The sequence below is a fragment of the Necator americanus genome, chromosome I (assembly GCF_031761385.1).
Source record: "Necator americanus strain Aroian chromosome I, whole genome shotgun sequence".
In the NCBI taxonomy this organism is placed as follows: domain Eukaryota; kingdom Metazoa; phylum Nematoda; class Chromadorea; order Rhabditida; family Ancylostomatidae; genus Necator; species Necator americanus.
This window is the reverse complement of record NC_087371.1, coordinates 1,450,289-1,473,190: the sequence shown is the minus strand read 5'-3', so window position 1 is coordinate 1,473,190 and position 22,902 is coordinate 1,450,289. Positions and strand designations below refer to the sequence as shown.

Here is a 22,902-nt window from a genome sequence, read left to right as displayed (position 1 = left end):
TACTACTTAACAGAATGAAACTATACCGATTGTTTGCCGCAGCAAGTATCCTTATGTTCAAAATATTGTAAAAATCGGTATGGTATGGTTACTGTTTGTTAGAATCACCGCATGATGTGGTGGCGATTAATATCCGTTGCACACGTGGTTCTAGTGCTTACCATTGCTGCTATAATGATATTGGTATGATCCGAATCTTATTTCCTAAAATATTTTTTTGAGTATTCGATTGACAATGTCAAACAATAGCCAGGATTTGATTTGATTTTGACAATCTTCATTACGGCTAACGTTTCGGCGTTGTCGCGTTCGTCAGAGCCTGAAAAGTGAGAGAACATTTGCAACGTAACTTCTCAAATGCATCATCATCTAGAACAAGGCATCATCCGCTAAGATATATTTCTCTAAAATTTACTTTTGGATATTTCAGCCGTATGCATTGCTTTGCAAGAGGAAAAAAGTTCAGACTATTAGAACTAGAAAAGTTGGTCCATCAATACGTGAGGTGAACATCTTTTTTTTTACTAAGTAATTCTAGAAATTTCAATAGTTGGTTCTATATTTTATAGACAAAATCAAACAAGGAAAGTGCTATGCAATATATCCAAGGTGAGCATAACTGAGTTATTTGTTTTGGAAATGAGATGTGCCCTGACCTTGATGGGCGGACTTTTGCAAAAATCCTCCTGGATTTGTATCATCCTGAACTGAAGATCTAGATTTGTACTAGAAAGAAGATCAGTGCTTGTAAACTTTCTAAGTGTCTAATCCTGCGAAATCTTACAATCTTATCTGGATGCGAGTAGCATTCATTCTATCCTCTGGAGGAAGGCAATCAACCACCGGTCAACTTTCTAAAAACCTCTCGAAGTACTCACGGTTATCATCAAATAGGTCCTTTAATCACTCATAAAAGTTTGACTGAAAAATTTTGCGAGTAATTTTGCACATATACGGTCCTACTGTTACTCTCTATCAGAAGAACTTCAAAAAAAAAAATAGCGTCGTAATCGTTGAACCATATTTGAAAATCTGCTTGTTACAGAACCAGGCAAGGATGTCGCTAAAGCAGATGCTGACAAAAAGGGGTGCGCAGAAGCAAAGGTAGCGAGTGATAAGTTAAGGAGAAACCCTTCGAATTAGGCTTCTGAAAATCTCTATGAAATTGACAGATTTTGAACTTTTTTCTCAAAAAAAAAATCCAATTTTTTCTTGGTTGAAAAATGAAATCTTCAAAATTTCAGGTTGCAAAGAATCAATCAGCGGAACGCGCTGATAAGACGCAGCTGACAGCTTGAAATTTTAGTGGACTGTGAATCACATTTAATCGTTGAAGTGCTATATTACACATATCTTATTTACTCGAAGGGCAAAATTCTAGGACGAATAAATTTTAATCGAAACAACTGTTTGGAATGTGATAGTTCACTTCCTGTTTGAAAAAATACCGTAAAAAATACCATTTGCTATAATCTCGTCAAAATTTAAACTGTAGGAAGTCGTGGTAGCGCGGCTACGGTAGAAACGGTGCGAATTTTAACTAATCAGAGATTACTGTGAGGCTCTTGCTGTGGTATTTTGAGTTAAGCCAGGTGCGTTTAATTCGCAAGACCAATTTTTACGTTGTTAAATTCGTCTTAATGTGTTTTTATTTTCTGCGATTTGGGCATGAAATCTCATGCAACAGGCGAACATGGCTTGATTTCACATAGCCTTGGTGCAAAGACGGGAATCTCGAAGAGCTCGTGCGCAGCAAAAATTAAAAAAGAATAAATAGATAGAAAATACTGCATTCGCCTTTTTTATTGTTTGCCGTGACGCTGCTAGAACCGTTTCAGTGTCGATTCAAGTCTCCGTACTGATATGGGGACAAAATAAAATAAAATAATTTAATAAAAAGAACTGCACCAGCTGATCGGTGTGATAATTTGGGCGACGGGGAGCCGAGCATATAGGCAGTGAATCCTTGAAACGATATTTTCTCTCAGGAAACGCTCTTCACTTGTTTTGACGTACATAGGCCGAAACTCACAATTAAACCTACCTTTCTCGCAAAAATCCCACCGATTGATTCATTACAAAAACACACGCAATGCGTTGAAATGCGGGAAATCTAATCGTAGCCTTTGGGCCACGATTTGAGTTCTCTATGCTTCCTACATACGTGCCTGTTTAGCACGGCATTTCCACCATAAGATTTTCAACACCTAGAAGTGATGCTTTCCCTGAGCACAGCTTTTCTTAATCCAAACAACACTATCGTTTAAGTATGTCCCATTCGGGTTCTTTTTTTTTCGTTTTTTCCAATTCATTTCCAGGGAAATAAAAAATTGGTCTTAAGTTTGTTAATATCGGTTCAAGGACCAACGTATGTAAATGTGAGAATTGTAATTTATCTGCTTTAATAAATGTATCCATAGTGCGGGTGTGGCGCAATCGGTTAGAGGTCCCTTGTAGCCACGCGGTCGAGGGTTTGGAACTGCCTTAGTGCAAACTAAGCCTTCCATCCCTTCGAGATCGATAAATTAGTACCGGACTTGTCGGGGAGGATAAAAACGCTGACTTGATCATCGGCCGGCGGCCACTGCAAGTCATTGTATAGGTACATTGTACAACACGGGTTCCAAAACCTCAACGATTCCAGTGAATTCCAGTGAGATGCGTTGGCGCATCCCAAGTGGATTGATAAGCCAGTGTCTTTACTTTTTGACTTTAATGTATCCATCACCAATCTAGCATTATAGTTCCTTGGCTTGAATTCGAACCGTGTTTCATGCAGGTGATCTTTTTGTTCAAACTGTAGTGTGTACATTTTCGTCTTCTGCACACCTATATGAAATATTTTGGCCCACGATTTATAGTCGCATATGGGGGTTTTTTCCTGATTTTGGGAAAATAAATTTAAAACAACCACAAAATAAACTCTTTTCTCTTTTTTTTCCTTGAAAATCTCTTTTTGAGCTTCGGAACACGACGAAAGCACCAAAAAAAATTAGGTACGAGTCGATCACGGTTTCGCATCCTAGTAGAAACTTCTAACCATTGTAAAGCGCTCGTTTCTACTTTTACCGTCCCCTAATCGAATTTATTACTTGACTGTACCAGCGAAAAAAAAACCAACATCAACTACGTTCTAATAGAATCTTCAACTACAATCTTATGGAAATGACTGAATAAGCTCAATATACAACTAACTTAGTTTACAAGAAAGGAGAATGAGAAAAAAGAAATGGAATTTTGCACATATGTGACCTGTTTTCTTTTTGTTTTTGATCATGAAGAACCTATAAGTGTAGTTGTATTAGGCCAGTGTAGCTACTTTTTCTTCTTGATTGCTAAAATTACCGATCATTGCAATTTGCTGTGATTTACTACGCGGACAACTGATGTGCAAGATGAAGTCCGGGAAAGAAGTGTTTTGTATTTTTGGAATGGCTAATGTCGGCTATCAGACTAAAAAGTGGTGTTCAGCATGTTACAATCATTCCGTGGCTCATAACATTCCAGTTTCAGTTGCCATCATGGAGCCGTTGACATTAGAGCAGCACATATTCGCGTTTGATTGTTTTCTTAGGGGTGGTTAGTCGGTAGTTGGGCTTTAGCGTGAATTTCGCAGTAGATCCACTATTAATGGACCCACGGTATCAATGCTTTCGCGCCTGACACAGTCTCGCTTTGTGTTAAAGACAGCGTATAAGGGAACTGAAGTAGTTGGAAAATCTGTGGGGAGATGTGTAGTTCGGGATGTAGACCACGATCATGAACGTGACTCCTCCCAATTCCCTCTAATCGCTCTGAAAAACAGCGTGGGAAACGGCGTACGCCACACCTTTGTGCACGTGCAGCGTTCACGAGCGTGCGGTCGAAGATCAACAACGTCTCTTTGCCAGACTATTAATGTAAAATCAATGAATAGATTGCTGAAGGTACCAGAACGTGTACAAGGGACGCATTCTAACGTATCTCATAGGAACAAGGTGTTTTTCAGAACGATTAAGGGAAAATAAGCGGATAATACTGGTAATCTACACCCCGAACTGTATATTTCTTCTCTGCTTCGCCAGCTATGTCCGTTACGCGATGCACTAGCTTTACTAATCTTCGAACAGGAGCCTCAATCAAAAAAAAAGCGGCCGACCCTCAACGTAGTGTGCCTACTCCAGGGAACGGTTAAAAGGTTAGAGAAACAATACTACAAAGATTTTTCATGATTTTCCGTACGTGATTCAATGTTTTCCAGTAGTGTGTCAACGAGTTCTTTTAGACGAAACTTTTATTCGACGTTTCGGCTTTTTTGCCGTCTTCAGAGATGCTTTAATAGATTAGAGATTGATTGGAGCAATGCTACGTTTATTCCGTCAAGTGCCACACTTCCCTGAGACTGCGTTTCGGTAATCGCTCAAGGTATTCTGGATTCTTAAAAGAAATCCTTCAATGAATAATAGGAATGATCGCTTGTCGATAACGAATGAGTTCCTGCCACTTGTACCGCTCTGTGATCTATAACTGCCTGATATTGTGTGTGTAGATGAAACCATCTATATCGTCGCTGGTGATCCACACAGAGCAATATTCATTCGCTGGTACACTGAGCAGTGACAAGCGCGTGCAATCAGGCGCCGCACATCCGATGGAACTCTACGCAAGACTATTTTCAATGTATATGGTTCCCGTTTTCACTACCATGAACGATTATTGAAACACTGACTCAGGATAATGTGACAGTTGTCGAAATAAACGTAGGATTGCTTCAGTCAACCTCCCTTTAGGGGTCTGAAAACGGCGAAAAAGCCGAAACGTCAGGCGAATAGAGGTTTTATCTAAAAATCTTGTAGACACACTATTAGAAAGCATAGACAAAAGTATGTGAGAGTTCCTAGACACGAGAACGTTTGAACTGTTCGTGATGCCAACTGTGGCCAAGATTGGTATTGATATTTATCAACGGCTAAGCTAAGCTACTTATTCAACATGCCAAGATTCAATGACAGTCGAATATAGGAAATTCTAAGAGATGTTCGTGATTCATTTTTCGATGATTCAAGATGTTCCGCTCATGAACTCATTGTTATGAAGTGCTGTGTTCCTACATATGTTGTTCTAGCATTATTTTTTGGAGCAAAAACTGACAATTTTACTATTATTTCGAAATTCACTCCTCATTTCGAAAGTATTTCTCTCTCGGGCCCTTTTTTTTACTAACAGTGAGGGTGTCCCGCATGAAAATACGGTCCAGTGATCGTCTGATAAAAAATTTTCCATAGCGCGAGATGACAGCTCGCTAATTATATCATCCTCGTTCGGATAACAGTAGTCAGCTTACCGCTTATACTTCTTTATCGGTAAACAATGTAGTCATTTTGGATCGTCCGAAGTTCGTAGAAGTGTGTTCCATTTCCAGCGATGCGTAAGGGATTTGCGGCAGTCGTTACTATCGTTGCTGTTGCTTCTGGAGCAGCCTATTACGTTTATGGAAAAGAAATAGTAAGATATTTCAATGGTTCCTAATCTCTACTGACCTCCAACAGTACATACACCGATCCAAAATTCAGTACATACAGTTACTTCACTTATGGGTTGTGGAATCCATAGGTTTGTGTATTGGGGATATTGAGAGTTATTGCATAGTCTTGGGGATGAAGCTAACATAGCACACATCCTCCTCCTCTGCTCACTATGCAATGAGAAAACAAAAACAACAGGGCTCACCAAAATCGCTCAAGAACAAAAAACACGATGAACAAGACGAAATTTACTCGCACATTCGCTCCAACGCTTCGAGTAAGTCATAACTGAATCATCAAAACTAGTACATAGTAGTAACACATCGCTCGCTTTCTTTTACCGTAATTCCGGATCTTTTTCTAATTTGGTACCAAGCTGCTATCCTGCTAATTTATTAATATGCTTTCTTTTTACAAGTGTAAGTATGTACTTAATACGATATGTATATGTGCTTGACCGGCGAGATAAATTTTGAGGCAAAGCTCAATACAGTGCAGCGGTGGTGGTATAACGACAATTGCAAATTCGAAAATTTCCTAGTTATTAAGTAATGCATTATTTTCAGACTGATTATTGCAAGCAAAAGAGTCCCAAGAAAACCGGCAAATGATGTTTCTTTTTTGAATCCGATGAACAGCATTTCAATAGTTTCCACACTGATGCACTTGAATAAATATAGATCGATAAGAATTCTCTTCATCCACACATCAAATGCAGTTTGTTTGAAATGGCAGAAATTGAAAAATTAGGCTGTCGCCGTGTTCTGTTAAAGGCATCACCCCACCAATCTGGTGTGGTGCGGGTTTCAGTTGGTTTATGCCTAAACGATGTCGTAGATTATGGGGAAGAGGGTAATTCCGTCCATTTTTTTCTATTTGCCGTAAAAAACGGCCTGGAATATGCGGCTTCGAGCGTTCCGGGACTTCCTACAACGAGTTCGATTGGAGCGCGTCAGCCTCGTGCACGTGCCGCATCTTCCCAGCCGTTTTTTACGACAATTGGGAAGAAATGGACGGAATCACTCTCCTCCACATAATCTACGACCCGTATAGGCATAACCGACCTCAGAAACCCGCACCACCCCAGATTCATGGGGTGATGCCTTTATGATTGGTTGTGGAGATTATTATGACCGATAACGTCTTCATTTCCGATGTACGCATTTATTGTGGACGCATCGACCGGGAAAAATCGATCAATAACTGGAATCTGTTGAAGTAGTGCTGCCCAATTTTTCCTGATCGATCCGTACTCAATCAATGTATACCTAATATCTAGTAACGATATCGCCAAACACAAGATATACAGTAACCAACGCACATAATTCTTCACAAGAAGCGAAGAAACCGTGATTCGCTGGTTTTTTTTTTTCAAAAATAAACAAATAGCCAAAATATAAAAGAAAACTAAACAGCGATCGTAAGCCGGGCTGGTGTTTAATGGGAATTAGCAGTTTTTAAAATTGCGTATTGACTAGGTTTGACTGTGAATAAGTCGAGGAGGGTCCCATATTTCGTTTTAAAGATATTTGAAATAGGACGAAACGGTATTATTATTTGGAAATTGGTTTTAGTCACATGAAATCGTTAATTATTCAATTAAATTATTAATTAATTAATTACTTATCTAGTTCCAATGGGATTTGCTTGCTACTGGAATACTCAGGGATTTGTTCAGGCTTTAATTCCCATAGAATCCTTTGGAATTGTGTCTCAGTTAGAAATCCGTATCACTGCTTATTGTACGGTTAAAATGTGTGTAAATATGTGTGTTTACAAAAGCACAGGTGCTATCACAACGGTTAGGACGGGTACGTTTCATTCTGTGGTCATCTTCCTCCGAATGCATCTCCTCTTCTCCTCCTTTGTTGGTGGTTGCTCGGTTGTTCATGTCTTGATGGCTTGTAGCGGATCGACGTTATAGGTCTTCCTCGCAATTTTTTATATCAGCCGAGTGAACGGCGGCGAAATTGTCGTAGATGATTATGTCAACCCCGACAACCCGGATTCAGATGGTAGTGACGATTATATTGTCGATCAGCAGGGGGATGGTAATGATACGATGACGGTTGAGGATAGTGATGAAGAACAGGTAAGATTCTCATCATTCAAATAGAAAGTGGAATCAACTATTTACCTCACATTAGTCCTACTGTAACTCCTTATCCACGTGAATTTCAACTATTGGATTACAGATGACGATACGGATAAATTTTGTTTGCTTTTTTCTTTTACGTATATCATTGAAAAAGATCTTCTTTACTTTCAAGTAGAAAAAAATAATTAATCAGAATAGAAAGGGGGCTGATTAGGGGGTGGCCTAAATTAGTTAGGACCTAAATACCAAAAGAAATTAATGATTTAGGCTAGGAAGGTAGGGAATTAATTAATTAATCATAAGCAAAGAGCGAAAAGATGATGCTAGGAAAAGCTAAAGCTAGCTGAGCGAAACAATTCATCAGCCTTCTTAAACTGATGGTACAGAAGTGAAGAAAGAGAAAGACGGAGCTTAAAGGCAGCGGAGCACGACTTTGACGTGGTGTGGAACCCGTAGCGAAAGCGCAGTTTGTGTAATATTATGCTGAATTCAGCATGGTTCCGCTCGTGTTTCCCGAGTCGTCGTAGAAGAAAGCGGCGAGGAAGACAACGTTTTTTCTTACGACGATTCCAGTTGCAACGTGCTCCCTTGTGCACGCGCCGCACCCACGTGCGAGCGGTGTTAGATCAATGATGTCTTCTCACCAGCCTACCCAGGTGAAGCCAATGCGCAGGCTACTGAGGGTGCTGGTGCGTGTGCAAGGGGACGTGTTCTTACGTACCTCGTTGGAACTAAAGCGGTTCCCACGTACTTTTTTTTTACGACGTTTAGGGAAAGATGAGCAGAACCACTCTGTATTCCACAATATATGTACTATCCATACTCTAAGCTTCTGCTGAGGGTTCCGCATCGCGTCAAAATCGTGATACACTGCCTCAATGTCTCCAAGAAAAAAATCTTCGGAAGACATTCATTGAAATATTATGAATTTTAGAGGCATTACCCCACGAATCTGAGGTGGTACAGATTTTAGGTGGTGTATTCGTATACAGGATCGTAGATTAAGGAGATGGGGGGGGGGGAGATTCCGTCCATTTCTTCCTAATTGCCGTAAAAAAACGGCCCGGAAGATACGGCTTCGAGCGTTCCGGCGCCCTATTTTTTACAACAAGTTCGATTGGAGCGCGCCAGCCTTGTGGACGTGTCGCATGTTCTGGGCCATTTTTACGCCAATTGGCAAGAAATGGACGGGATCACCTATCTCTCCATAATCTACGATCCCATACACGAATACTCCACTTGAAATCCGTACCACCTCAGATTCGTGGGATGATGCCTCCAAATAGCACTGCTCTTTGAATACCACCACGCTGCCTAAATGATTGAAAACGAATGCAAACAGCTCTTGCAGAGGAATGAGATGTGAGTGATGAAGTAATTAGGAAAAAACCATTGTAGATATCTGTACAAAGTCAAGAAATGGAAAATAAAGCCTGTTTTCCCGATTTCACTTTGTATCGGAAGTAGAAGCAACGCTACTAGACCAAAACAGTGTCAAAATAAGGAAGCAAAATTTTCGAGTTCAGTGTTTTAGACTGTTGGGACCCGCACGACAACTTTGTTTTGAAATGACGATGAAGAAAGCAACGATTCTTTGCTTGAACCTAGTTGTTGATTGGAGGGCGGAGATGGAGAGGGGACGGAGGGAGTGAGGAAGTTTTTTTCTCTTCGCGGAAGCTCCTGTACGAAGTATGAATTGAAAAGAAGTCATCTATGAAAACATTTGTGCGAGTGAAATACAAAAATACAAAAAACCAAACGTACACAAAAAAAAAGAAGCAAAACCAGAAATAATAACAAATCTTCTCAATAACGTCTTCTGAAATTGCAAAAGTCAAAAAGCCGATAATAGCCAAGGTGTACATTGGTAGATCTAGGCTCAACGTATCTGGTCCGATAAGCAATTGGAGGCATCACCCCATGAATCTGGGGTGGTACGGGTTTCAGGTGGGTAATGCCAATACGGGGTCGTAGATTGTGGGGAAGAGGGTGACTCCGTTCATCACTCCCTGTATCAGTGCGGGAGACCGCGGAACGGTGTTTCTTATGACGGCTTCTGTTGCAACGCGCAACCATTGCACCCCGCTCCCCGCCTGCGCTTCGTCCGAATAAGTTTTTGACGAATAGCAGACGGGGGCGGGGCGCAAAGGTGGCGCGTTGCAGTAGAGAGGTGGCAAGAAACAGCGTTACGGGTCGTCCGTTTTATGTGAACACTGTACCACGTAGAAGTGCTACCGTAGTCGTTCAATATCTGTCAGACTCGTACTTTTTCATAACTAACACTATTTTCCTCCAAGTTCCTTTTCTCTTTTTTTTTTTTTTTTGAAAAGTGGCTTTGTTGCGGTACTCGACGCATATCTCTGTTTAGCGTGTATTTCGTTACATGAAGAAGCCTAGTCGGGCTTTCGGCTGTTGTTGTTTTTTTTTCTGTAAAGAGATCTGCGCACAAGCATAAAAAAAATCATTGACCATATAAACTGCAGAGTGTTTTCAAGAGATTTTTTTTTTCAAAACATTAGAATCAAGAACGAACGACGACCGATCTTATTTGGCTGTATACAGTTGTTAGCGTTGACTAGACCTCTTTTTTTTTCTTTGCAGATGGTCTTCAAACGTACAAAATCAGAGCTGTCTACGGTATGAAAAAAAAAATTTGCTTAAAATGAATCTTTAAAAAAATGATCCGTTTTGATTTATTTGACATTCAGAGTCATCTTCGCGAATGTTTGACAAACAAAAAAATGGTTGTAGCTTCACCAGATTTTTTTACCCGAGATGTTCACATTAATGAACCGCCTATTAGATGTGAGTTATCGAAGAGACGATTAGAAATGCATTAGGATGTGCAAACGACTGTGGATACTTAATTTATACTTCGTTTTACAGTGTTAGGAATAACAACAGATTGTTTCGTGTACTACGGTTGGCTACATCAGCTCTTTGAAAAGAGAGATCTTGCCAAATATGAACTTGGTTTGAGTTACAAAGGAGCTTGTAAAGATTTCAAACCGTTTCTTATAAGAACAACAAATGTGAATCTTAACCTTCTCAATTTACAAAACTCCTCCACTCCTCCATTTCTGAGGTGACGTTCGTTTATTTTTCAGCCTGGAACAAAGGAACTTTTGCTAGTGGCTGTAAAAAGATTTGGTCGAAGGGCTCTAGTGCAAAGTATTGCAAGGTTGGCGTTATATTTTTGTTGGAAAATCGATCAGCCACGGATCTAGGATCGTTTATCATGATTCATTTGCCCTCTTGAATACGATTTGGAGGCTTCGCAAAAAAAAAAAACACATGGGAACGATGTTTCGGCTTAGGAGCAGCGCCTCTGCGACGTTTTTCAATGGATTCTAATTTTTGGAATGCGATTGGAACGTTTTCGCTATGTGTACTGCGTGTTCTAAACATATTTCACTAAATCTCTGTTGATTTTCTGTTTGTTTTAGTTAATCCCCGATGATGATTCCATTTGTTCTTGCCTCGTTCCAAAATTGCCTCGATTATGGTTGCTGCTTGTGTTTTGTTTGTTTTTGTTGGTTTGATGTTGCCCTTGAGCACCTCTTTTTTTCCCCTCCGAAAGACCTCGTGAAGAAAATCTGACCACCAAGTCAGTCATGCGTGAACGAATTTCCTTCGTGAACGAATTCTCCTACGAGACACCTTATAACGCCACCTCTGTACACATGCCGGCTCCTTTGGCAAATCATCGAAAGACTACCTGAATGTTTACCTGAATGAAATCCTGAGCAAACCTAATTGATTGTCACCAATGTGTACAAGGAGTGCGTTATAAGGTGCTTTGTAGGAAACATAGTAGAGTTTCCTACAAGGCAGTACAAGTTCCTCACGCAGTTTTCCAGGAGAATTAGAGGGATGTGGCATACTAATGCCAGTAGTATGCGCCCCTAAGCCTATCTTCCCCTCGTTCCATTATCGTCAATTTCGTGGTTTATGGTCTGCGACATGTCACTCCATATGTCCAGCTGCGATTCCGAATTATTCCCTGCTTTTCTTCTTGAAAGCGTGATTATATGGCCTCAGAGAAGTGCATTTTCCAAAATTATTTAGAAGCACAAAACATGTACATATGTCTGTGAGGTTTCCCAACTTTAGGCTGCAAATATTTTCCAGAGAAAGAGTTCTGTTTGGCTCTCATCAGACTGGAATCGTATGGATGGAGATGAACCCCTATGCCCGTCATGAACAATTTCTATCGAATGAGTTCCCACGAGGTAGATGACGTATCTGGATCGAAAACGAATCCATCTTCTTTCAGTAATCACGCGAAGTATTTTAAAATATTTTTAATATTTTTTATTATAATATTACTTTTATTTTTATATCTTTATAGACATTACTTCAGATTTCACCTATGCAGACGCAACTCCTTTGTTTTATCGCATATATATTATGGGACATTCTTCAACTAAAACTAAGTAGTAGTATTAGTTATGTGATTTTTCTCATCCATAGTCCATCTTTATTTAGGATATTGGAATTGAAAATTTCAATTGATGAAAACGAAAATCTTGTTCCTTTTATCACCAACACCGGTTAGTGCGCAATTTTTTTTAGTTGTCAACTTTTTTTTTTAACATTTACTTGTAACGAATTATTCGTCGTTCAAAGGATTTCGACTGGAAGAAACGCGGAGTCATACCATGAATGAGCTAAAAAAAAACTTACTTCTATGACCGCAAGCGCATTTTCTGGAGTTCTTCAACACCGAATAGTCATCTGAATGACTTTCAATAATTGGGACATGGTCCGACCCTCATACCTAGCGTTTGAGCTATCGTGGTGATTCCTGTTCGCGTTTGACCATGGACGGATAGGACCACCGCCATGTCCCAAACCCTAGGTTTCAGAATGAAAATAGGTAGATGAACTTGCGTACTTGGAATGTATAGGTCATATCTCAGTTTTCGAATTTTACTTTTGAAAAGTAAAGGATAAAGTATCTGGCGCTAATCAATCCGCTCGGGATGCGCCACCACGTTCACTTCAATTCAGAATCGTTTGAGGTTTTGTGAACGTTAAACTGGCCTATACAATGCCTTGCGGGTCTAGCCGATGTGTCAAGTCAGTGCTTTTATCCTCCCGGACAAGTCTGGTACCAATCTATCGACCCCAGAGGGATGAAAGGCTTGGTGAGCGCTAAGGCGAAACCGAACCTCCGATCGATCGTGCAGACAGCGGAACCTCTTACCGACTACGCCACACCCGATCCCTTTGAAAAAATCCTTAAAACCTTTTCAAAAATATTCTTTCCAAATTGTACGGTACCACAGCACACATCAAAATTTTAGACGATATAATTGTGAGATGTATAGAAGTTAGAAAATTGGATACTAAATCCTAGATGAACTCTAGCAGACGGTTGCAGCAGGATGTTTACAAATCCGGATTTAAATAGTAGGAATGAAAAATTCCACCCCTAGAAACGTTTCCCCCCATTCATCTATAGATCGCGCTCCCAAATTACGAACTCACAATTCTCAGTTACTCTGGCTAACATGGGATAGGTTCTGAATCATGCTTACACGATCCCCTTCACAGGAATTGCACAGAATTTGTCGTAAACTTAAAAAAAATATTTCTGCAACTGACAAAATGAAAAAAAAGATTATAGAGCGATTTTCATAATTTTCGACGTGTGCGTACAATAGGATGAAGGACAAGGAAGCGGTAAGGGGGAGAGGCAGGGTGTGGAGTTGATTCGTACCGTTTACGGTGTGTAGGAATGGTCAATTCGATAAAAAAGAAGGAAAGAACGCATAAAGTAGTAATTAGAAATACGTTCACAGGTTTTCTGATTTATTCTACAATAAAAAATTCCATGAAATTTTTTTTTTCAAAAAAAAATTAACAAATTTCCTATATTTCAGTGCTAGAAGTCGATCCTGTTATTCATCCTCCAGTTTTTGGATCAACTTTTATTGCAGCTCATAATTTTAAACTTGCAAATACTAATGGGTATTTTTTTTTTGAGAATTTACGTCTGAATTCATTTACAAATATCCTTTTGACGTAATCTAAGACTATTTTAAGCTTCATTGAAATGTTTATATTTTACTCAATCCATTTGACCTGTATATCCTCGTTTGACACTAAGAAGATGGCAGACAAATGTTCTTTTAATTGTTCGAATAATTAACTAAAAAAATTAAAATTAGCGAATAATTAATTAGGCTAGGATAGATAGTGAGGATAGTGAGATAAGATAGTGACGAGGTGACGTTTCTTGAAGGCATCATCCCAGGAATCTGACGTGGTTTGGATTGTCGATGGGCAAACTCTACACGGGGGCGTATATTGCGGGATCAGATTTGGTTCCGCTCATCTCTGCCTAATCGTAGTAAAAGAAAACACCGTGAAAGACTCCGTTATCACGACGATTTCAGTTGCAACGCTCCATTCTCGTACACGCGCCGCATCCAGCTGCGCAGCGGTCGAAAGCCAGTCTGCTCTTCTAGCGCTGTAGGGGTTGTCGCATGCCACGAAAGTTGATAGCGTCGCCTATTCCTCCCAAATGTAGAAGCGATGATGAGATTCACCTGTTCACGTAAGTCGACCAGGCGGTTACCGTTACTCGACGTGCGCTCAGCTGAATAATGCCTTTTTTCTAATGCATCGGATTGCTGTTCACCTTCGATCTTCGCGTCGGCTCCGACAATGACCGCCCGCTTGTTTGGCGTCTTGGACATCGATGCGTTGAGTTCAACATAAAAGGCGCTGTTGTTGTAGTCCTCAGAGGTTTCCGTAGGTGCGTGGGCACTTACGATCTTGACTTTGAGTCCTCTGCGATCTAGCAGTCGTAGAAAGGCTCACCCTGACGACGTTGATTCACTCCTCTAATAGATTGTTGTAGTCATTCTTCACAGCTATTGTCCGGCCTGTTACTTTGTTCTCGTCAGCATCGCCGCAGTATATGGTGTAATTTTCGATGGTGATGACGGGCCGATCTCTCATGCGTGTTTCCTGCAGTGCAGCAAAAGGCACACAGAGATATCGCAGAAGTCTGGATAGAGCGGCTTGTTGGAGTTCACTCGATAGTGTTCGGCAGTTCAGCGTGACGAAACGAGTGGGGTTATGGGTTATGGGGAGCGGTTTGTTGGAGTTCGCTTGAAAACTGTCGGAAGTCGAACGTTACGAGACGGATGTTTGTTGCAGAAGATTCCATGTTTCCCTTGGGCATTTGAGGGGCTATGGGCTCTGGCAGTGTGCTGGACAGCAGCGCCTTTTTGTAACGGATGGGTGCTTGCCCTATAACCGTGCGGGTCATGTAGCTCGTACGCTTCGCTTTCGAACCATAACCGTAACAAACTGTTGAGGTGTCTGATGGCGCTTGGTGGTGCCGTGGCCACCACGTGCAGGTAGCAGTCACACTTCTATACGCGGCCCTACCAAAGGGTATAAGGGTATTGATGTCTCCTACCCGTTCTCAAATTTAGTTTTGAATCGAGACTGTAAGAATATACAAAGATGAAAGGATAGAAGTTCAAAGGTCCCATAATTTTGCACTGCTCTATGTTTCGAGCTCTCACGTGATTTTCGTTTTCGCAACGCGAATGTCATAGTCGCCAGGCTGCGACGAGTATGGAAGCACGATGGAGAGCAACCGGCGAGTACGGAAGACTTGGCGACAGATAAGCAGTTTGCGCAGGGAATCTCCAACCTGTTTATAGTTGCTGCCGGAGTGAGAAACGATAGTTACCACGGTATATTCTACATTTCTTAGCAACTGCAGCAATGCCACGTTCCTCAGTTCCTGGAAGAAAATAACAGAAAAAGAAACAAAAGTGGAAAAGCAAAAAAAGAAGGTCACATAAAAGTGTTTCCTGCTTCAAAGACAGATATAGATCTTTAGCGACGTGTGGTCCGCGTATAAGAAAACGACCGGAACTATTTTATCTTGTATGTACTTTTCTGGAAAAAAAAAATTAACAATCGACTATTATTGTTGCGCACCACTTTTTCTTTCGCGCTGTAGTGTAATGTAGTTGGAGCATAGCAAGCAGCGTTTTCCGTAAATCTATTTCTAACATAAAATTTCTCAAAAGAATATCTCGAATAGTTGGCAAGTAGCAACTGAGTCAGATCAACGTTGAAACATATGTTAAAGAATACTTTATCATTTATTTATTTCTATTTTAGCAGGAGTCAAAGTGAGTTGAATTGTTAAAAGAGCACCTTTTTTTCAGTTCTGGATTCGTTTTTGTACGTCAGTTATTCAATGAGGACGGAACGCCCAGCTATGGTCAATACAAGTCTGTTGGAATACCAATCACTTCATTGGTGACCAGTTCGTTTGTTGGAGCAGGGTATGACAGTTGAGAAGTACTTAGCACAGTTCCTTCTTCACAACCACCACATGTGTCTGTCACGATTAGAATTACTCTAGCTGTAAATGCTGTAAATACAAGCAGAAAAACACAATAATTTAACATCCGTAGATCCAATAGGATCCGCGTGGCTGGTGCGGTCTTTTGATCTTTTCGGCTTGGTGGATGTTTAGCATCCTAAACTTTTTTTTGATGAAGAAAGATGAGGCCGGATTTGAGTGGAGCTCATTGCTCCTTGGCTAGTTCTATCTAATATTCTGAACTAAAAAAAAAACTAAATAATAAAAATAGAAAGAAATAACAAAAATAATAAAATAAAATAATAATTAATAACAAAAACCAAATACAAATCCATAGTCCTCTTTAATTTCCTCTTCTTCCTCTAATAGTTGCCTCTCTCACCAACATTTCAATTTAAAGTTTTTAGTTCGCAGATTCTACAGGTTTCTTAATTGACCGTGTATATGTATTATAGAAGATTTTTTTGCAAATTAGTAAATTAATTTTTATTTTGCATATTTACGGTAAGACTTGAAGCTAAAGTAAATTATATAAAAGGTTGAAGTAGTTGTTCGTGGCCGTTTTTTTCCAAAGTGAAATGTTCACAAAAATAAAAAAAGCTTTGACAAAACGTCTTACATCGTTCAGTAGATCCAAAAAATCGCATCTTAATTTTTTTTAAATTTTCATTGATTCTTGGCTTTTTTTCTAGATCATTAAATTGACTATCAAATAGAAATATCACAAGCAAAGCTTTTTCGCCTCCATCTCCTTTTTTCAATTAATCGAGGTGTTGAAACAACCAGAATCGCTCGTAAGATGTGTGCTGTAAAAGTAGTGTATCGAATAGACCAGAAAATTCTAAACAATAAAAAAAAGACATAAAGGAAAAAAACCGAAAAGAAAAAAGAGTAAAGTGAAAATCAACCTGAGGTATGGGAAAATCTAATGAGTGATGGGCAGATGACGTTGGGAACAAATGGTAGCCACAAAAACGAAAAATAAACTTTCGATCAATTCACAGTACTTTTCTTTTGTTCTGGGAAGAAATTTGGAAAAGTGATTTTTTCCTTAAAGGCACCACGAAATGTTAGGAATTTTGGAATCTGTGTAGGAATAGATAAGGTTTGGAGCGTTGTTTCTTTAGTATGAGCGCGATCACGCACAGCCTCCCCGAACCCCCCCCCCCCTAATCAGCGATCAAAAGGGGCTTGGAGATCAAATTTTCCTACGAGGCACCTCGCAACGTGCCATATCTACGTATGCACTGTGTGTACACGCAGAAGTGGCGTCATTAGATGTCTCGTAGGGAGATCCGGTGCGATAAGGGGATTTCTCATGCTGATTTTTTTTTGGTAAAAGCAAAGGATAATGTCAGTGGCATATTAATTTACTTGAGATGCCCCAACTCATTTTCACTACAGATCGTGATCGTTGAATTTCTGGATCGGTCAATTTTTGGATAAAATTAATTTCTAAATTAATTTTAATTAATCAAGCATTTTATTCAATCTAAATGCGTACTTTTATAAATTCATGAAAATTTTCATTTTTAAGGCCTAGACCGAGATATCAAGGTCATCACTATCAGAACGACTTTGTGACCGTATACTATAACCGTGAATGTCCTTTAATTGGAAATTTCATGCTGTACAGACAACAAGCGTATGTGAATGTGAGTACTTTTTTTTAAAAGAGATTTTTGAGTATGTACGTCTTAAACATACATACGTGGTCTTAAGTGGACACGTACAACGTTACCGCCACCAGAATTGGAACTTATTAAAATGTCAACACGTCGTTGGTTTAATCAACTCCGTTTCCACAGGTAATAATGAAGTTTTTGAGGTTATTTTTAAACCTTTTTTTTTCTAATCTGAGGGCAGTAAACTGTCTAGGTCGTCTATAAAACTTTTCCATTATGTGTTCCGCGTCACATCTGCGCTGTCATGATTTCATTTTCTCTTTTCTTTTTCTCTCTTCTACATATTCGAATATAAATTAGAATGAACGATAATTTAACCACGTACATACTGTTTTTTATTTTATTTTTGCATATTTTCGTACATTATTTTTTTTGTATTTTATTACATACATATATACTCTTTTTTGCACCACTGAATCAAACTACTGTACTTGTATATTTCCTTTCATGGGTGGAAATGTACAAATTCCAGCACAAAACTTGGACGCAGCAAAAAAAAACTGGAGCTAATATTCGTTTTTGAGTTTTTGTTTGTGGTATTTCCGTTATTTCTTCGCTTTAATCCCGCTTAATCTTTTTTTTTGTTTCAAAATTCTTTGGTTTTTGCCTCCATTATGGTTGGCCTCAATCGAATGATCAAAAAAAATTTATTATTCACTAATCTAATTTTTTTCCACCAGAAAGCGCTTCCATTTCTGGAGTTAGGTGAGTTTATTTTCTGTGTTTCCTGTGCAGAAATAGCGTTGCAGCGAAAAAAGGTTAAAATCTACTAAAAAATATAGGTGGAAAATTCCAGGCGTTAAAATTTCTCACAGTGTCCTTAGTTTGCTTATACGTATTTTTCCAATATCTAGGAGATATTTGTACCAGGGACTAAATATTTTTAATAATATCCAACCAAGCCTTTGATTAAATCGAAAATTTCTTCTGGATCTTACTGTCTTTATAAAAAAATCGATCTAGATTCCATTCTGTAGCGATATCTACTATCGTGATTTCTTACCCAATGTATTATAAGGTTTACAACAAGCAATTGCTCCCGATCTGAAGGTGAAACGAGATGATTAATAAATAAATTATCAATGAAAATAGTAATTCAATTGTTAGTAAATCTAAATTAATAACCTCCGGCTCATTGAAAATCAATACGACATCCTATTGTACTGATGTTCATTGGAATTCGAAGATTTCGAATGAGCTATGAGTTTTTTTTTCCATTTTAGACGTATGGCATATCCTCATACAGTTCATCGTGCACAACGTCATAATATTTTACGGAATTGGATAAAAGCATTCCCAGCAATTCTATGTCAGTTACACAGTTTCGCAGTGTTGTGCACCTCGTCGGTGTAACCCGTTCCTATCTGCAGTGAATTGCCTTCTACTTGGAATTATTGTATGTGGAATTCAATGGTGCGTCCATTTGCATGAAAGCAGAAAAGCACGGCGAGCTGGTCTAAGCCGTTCAGTCTCCTTAGCAGATTCTTTCTAGTCGCTGGAAAAATTGTGGATAGTGTTAATTTTTTTCATAAGACTAACATAATTCTCTCTAATAAATATTTTTTGGTCTTATAATAATGAGTGTCGTTACCATAGCGGCTGAGCCATTCTTATGAATTTAGTGAATTTTAGTGAGAGGACGATGTAAATATCATGTGAACATTTGTGGTTGAATCCATTTGATACAAATAAGGCAAGGTGTAGCGCGATCGGCAAGAGGTTCGGCTGTGAGTTGACGATCGATCGATGGTTTAGAACCGCCCTAGTGCCAACCAAGCTTCTTATCTCTTCGACCTCTTCTGGCTTGATACGTTTTTTTTTTTAAATGAGAAGTTGCGAAATGAAACAATTTTGGTAAATCCACTTTCGAAACACGTAATCTTCCGAGGTTATCCTACGCGGTTAAGCTTAGACATAGCATCCCCTCTGAACCTTTACGATCGTCGTTATGACTTTAGGGTATCCGCATTTTTAAATGAGAATTTGTCGAATTGAACGAGTTTTTTTTATGGCAGCTTTTTTTTACAGCTTAAACTTTATCTATTTTCTTACACTCAGGACTGAAAAAAGCGAAATGTCCTGAGGGCATATTCCAGGGTTCACATCTTTGCCGACGTGACCTTGACCCCTTCTAGTGTCTTGATGTGTGTTTACGTCATGGGACCCACTTTTTTTTACAGGAGCGCGCCACGCCAGGCGAGGTTAAGGTTGTATCTTTTTTTAGCGAGAAGGTCGAAACACTCATTTTTAAAGCAAATGAATAAATGTCTAATGATAAAATATAGGCGACAGTACTTAATTTCATACGGAAAACGAGCAATCTAATGAGAAAATATAGCTGGTGGTATTTATTTTTGTCCAGAAGACCGCGTTCTGTGTTTATTTTGAGATGCAGGAAAGTGGCTGTGTTCGGTTATAAAAGTGCTCGAAAGTGCTGCAGATCAAAAAGTGTAGACTGCGTACAACTGGTATTTCTATTTATCGAAATGTATCATGATTATTCAACAAAATAGTTTTTCGGTTAGAGTATTTTCAACGAATGTTCTTAACTGATGAAATCCTAATTCTGTTCCTGTTTTTTTTTTTTTAACTGAAACTAGCCAGCTAATTTTTCAAGGTGGGAATTTTTACTAGTGTTTAACTCCTTTATTACATCAGTCTGGTCAGAGGCAGTGTATTTTTTGAACAATGTGACTGGCTAGCAGTTTGTCTTCGTCGTACACAAAAAAAGAAACTCAAGGAATTGATTGGAAACTCAAGCAACACGAATAAATAAACATAAAAAACAATAAAATAATACTAACAATAATAAAATAAATAAAAGTAATTAATAAAATAAACAAAAGCAACAAAATAATAATAATGAAATAAAAATATAAAACGAATAATAAAAGTGGTCGTACCGTATGAAAGTGAAGTCAGTATGCTGTTTCTAAGCCGATAACCGGTAAATAAATTTTTTTTTTTTAAATGTAGTAGAAAATATGTTCAAAGTTTTGACTTTGTTAATTTTTTAGGTAGAAAAAGATAGAATTTCTTCTTAGAGGTTTATTTCTAAGATTAGTTTTTAGCTATTTCTTATTTCATAAATTAGATATGATAATTGGATTGCGAGACGGGCAATATATAGACGGAAGAAATGGCATACGAGCGCAAAGCAAATGTTTTCGTAAGTAGGTCAAATCCCGTTTCTTTAACGTTAAGATAATTAGCATATGCTGACGCGCTGTCAATCAACCGAAATGAAAAGTCGCGCAAATCTTCGCAATAATTTCATTCATCCTTAACGTCACCTGTGCGATTTTCCGGATTTCTGCTGACTTTCCAGGCATCCCCTTTATTTGAGTTTTTTCTTTTAAGTTTGTGACGTGATCTGAAAACTTGTTGTTCCCTAGTTCTTGGTTCTCCAATTTTTAACCGCATTTTTTTGAGGACTTATTTTCAATTATTAAAATTTGTCAGCGAAGTTTATTTTCTTAGAGGCCACGGCTGGCTGAACTGCAAAGGATAAAGTGTTAAATCCAGGGTTTTCCATCTTTTTTTGCGAGAATACCCTTCCCGCATTTTTAAATGTGATAGAAAATATGTTCAAATTCTTGACTTTGTTAATTTTTTAGGTTGAAAAAGGTAGAATTTCGTTTTTCGAAACAAAGAAAACGCGCGAAGATTTCTGTTGATAAGTAACTTTGTCAAATTACATAAATGTTTTTTGAGAGTTTTTTTTCTCCCAAATTTGAACTTTTCAAAAATCATTCTTGTAAACATAAACAATGAGTGGCCACATGTTTTTAGTATAGCCACACTATTTTTGAGACATTTTAGGCATTATTGTGTTAGGCACTATGCAATCAGCCCACCCTGAAGCATGGATCACTACGATCAATGGTTGTTACCGTAATTTCTTTGTAAACTGCAAATTTGAGAACGAAAACAAAAAAAAAATGAAAAGACAAAAAAGAAAGACTGTAACAAAAGAGAAATATTAGGTTGCAATCTAATAAATTTCTCTCCATAATCGTCTACACTTTGATTCCAACAGCAGCCTGAGTCCTAGGCCAAAAAATCAATAATCCGTCATATCGATGAACGAAAACTACTGGCTATTTTGCTGACTATATAGTTGATTGGAAGACCTTTATTGTTGAGTTTAAAAAAGTGGAAATATCGGAAAAGTAGTAAAGAAATTTTCAGCACAACCAAATACAGTGATCCGTAGTCAGCTCTCCCTCGGAAGTCGCCCTCTAGGCGTTCATAAACCTCAGTCGATCCTGACTTGAAATCGAACGCGTCCCAAGTGGATTGGTTGAAGGCTAGCGCTTTGTTCTTTATGGTAAAACTTCAACCTTTATAATTTTTATACTTCAATTTTATTTTATTCTGATATTTCAATTTTACTTTACTCTACTTTTACTTCAATTTTATTTTATTTTTACACTTCATATTTTTATACCTGTCCCGTTGGTACTGCATGATATCACGTTTTGATTTTCTTCTGTATAAGAGAATAAACTGCGGGCGATTGTAGTGTAGCGGTTAGAGGTCCCGCTTCCTGCTCGATCGATCGGAGGTTCGAATCCGCCCTGGTGCTCACCAAGTCTTTCATCCCCCCACGGTCGATAAATTGGTACCAGACTTGTGCGGAAAGACAAAAACGCTGACCTGCCGCATTGGTGAACCTCCGGAAGTCACTGTATAGGCCAGTTACACGTTCGTAAACTTCAAGCGATTCTGAATTGAAGTGAACGTGGTGGCGCGGGCCCCAAACGGATTGATTAACGCCAGACACTTCGTCCTTTATCCTTCATAAGAGAATTATTGAATGAGAATTCTTTTGTTTAAGAGAACAGGAGAAGTTTTAGTGCTGGAAATTCAGCAGACCAAGAAATCCGTGGATCCGGAATTTTCATGCATGAACTATTATCCTTTCCAATTATTGTTGGTTTTTTTCCAGCCTCATGCGCGTCTGCTTCTTTTACGACATGAGTTATTCAAAGCATTATTTTATCTCAAAAATTTGTGAAATAAATTAAGGATTGAGATTATCCCCGAGAATGGATCTAAATCGCATCCTTTCTACCCACGTATGGCGCAGAAAACCAGCATCCGCCCACATGTGAACAATAGTGCGAATTGGGTATTAAAAAAATGAGTTGTTCTTATTTATAGGAGAAATTCCTATGAAATGTAGAAAAAAACGCTTTCCCTTCCGTAAAAATCTCGCTATACTCGTCTATCTGCTCAAAAAAATAG

At 38.8% G+C, this 22,902-nt stretch overlaps 2 protein-coding genes across 2 annotated transcripts; both read left to right on the top strand.

Moving 5' to 3' along the window:
* Nucleotides 1-111: 111 nt before the first annotated feature.
* On the top strand, nucleotides 112-1,298 carry RB195_004171 (uncharacterized protein; the record flags this gene model as incomplete). Its single annotated transcript, XM_064180076.1, has 5 exons — nucleotides 112-183; nucleotides 431-505; nucleotides 570-609; nucleotides 1,046-1,104; nucleotides 1,245-1,298. 5 exons carry the CDS (start codon nucleotides 112-114, stop codon nucleotides 1,296-1,298), a joined length of 300 nt encoding a protein of 99 aa, XP_064033177.1.
* A 6,049-nt stretch (nucleotides 1,299-7,347) lies between these two features.
* RB195_004170 (uncharacterized protein) lies at nucleotides 7,348-19,144 on the top strand (the record flags this gene model as incomplete). The annotated part of the gene is made up of 15 exons (XM_064180060.1): nucleotides 7,348-7,371; nucleotides 7,429-7,596; nucleotides 10,204-10,239; nucleotides 10,311-10,407; nucleotides 10,489-10,634; nucleotides 10,710-10,783; nucleotides 11,734-11,834; nucleotides 11,966-12,038; nucleotides 12,091-12,155; nucleotides 13,491-13,578; nucleotides 15,807-15,926; nucleotides 17,505-17,622; nucleotides 17,690-17,775; nucleotides 18,876-18,961; nucleotides 19,023-19,144. 15 exons carry the CDS (start codon nucleotides 7,348-7,350, stop codon nucleotides 19,142-19,144), a joined length of 1,404 nt encoding a protein of 467 aa, XP_064033176.1.
* Between the last annotated feature and the right edge of the window lie 3,758 nt (nucleotides 19,145-22,902).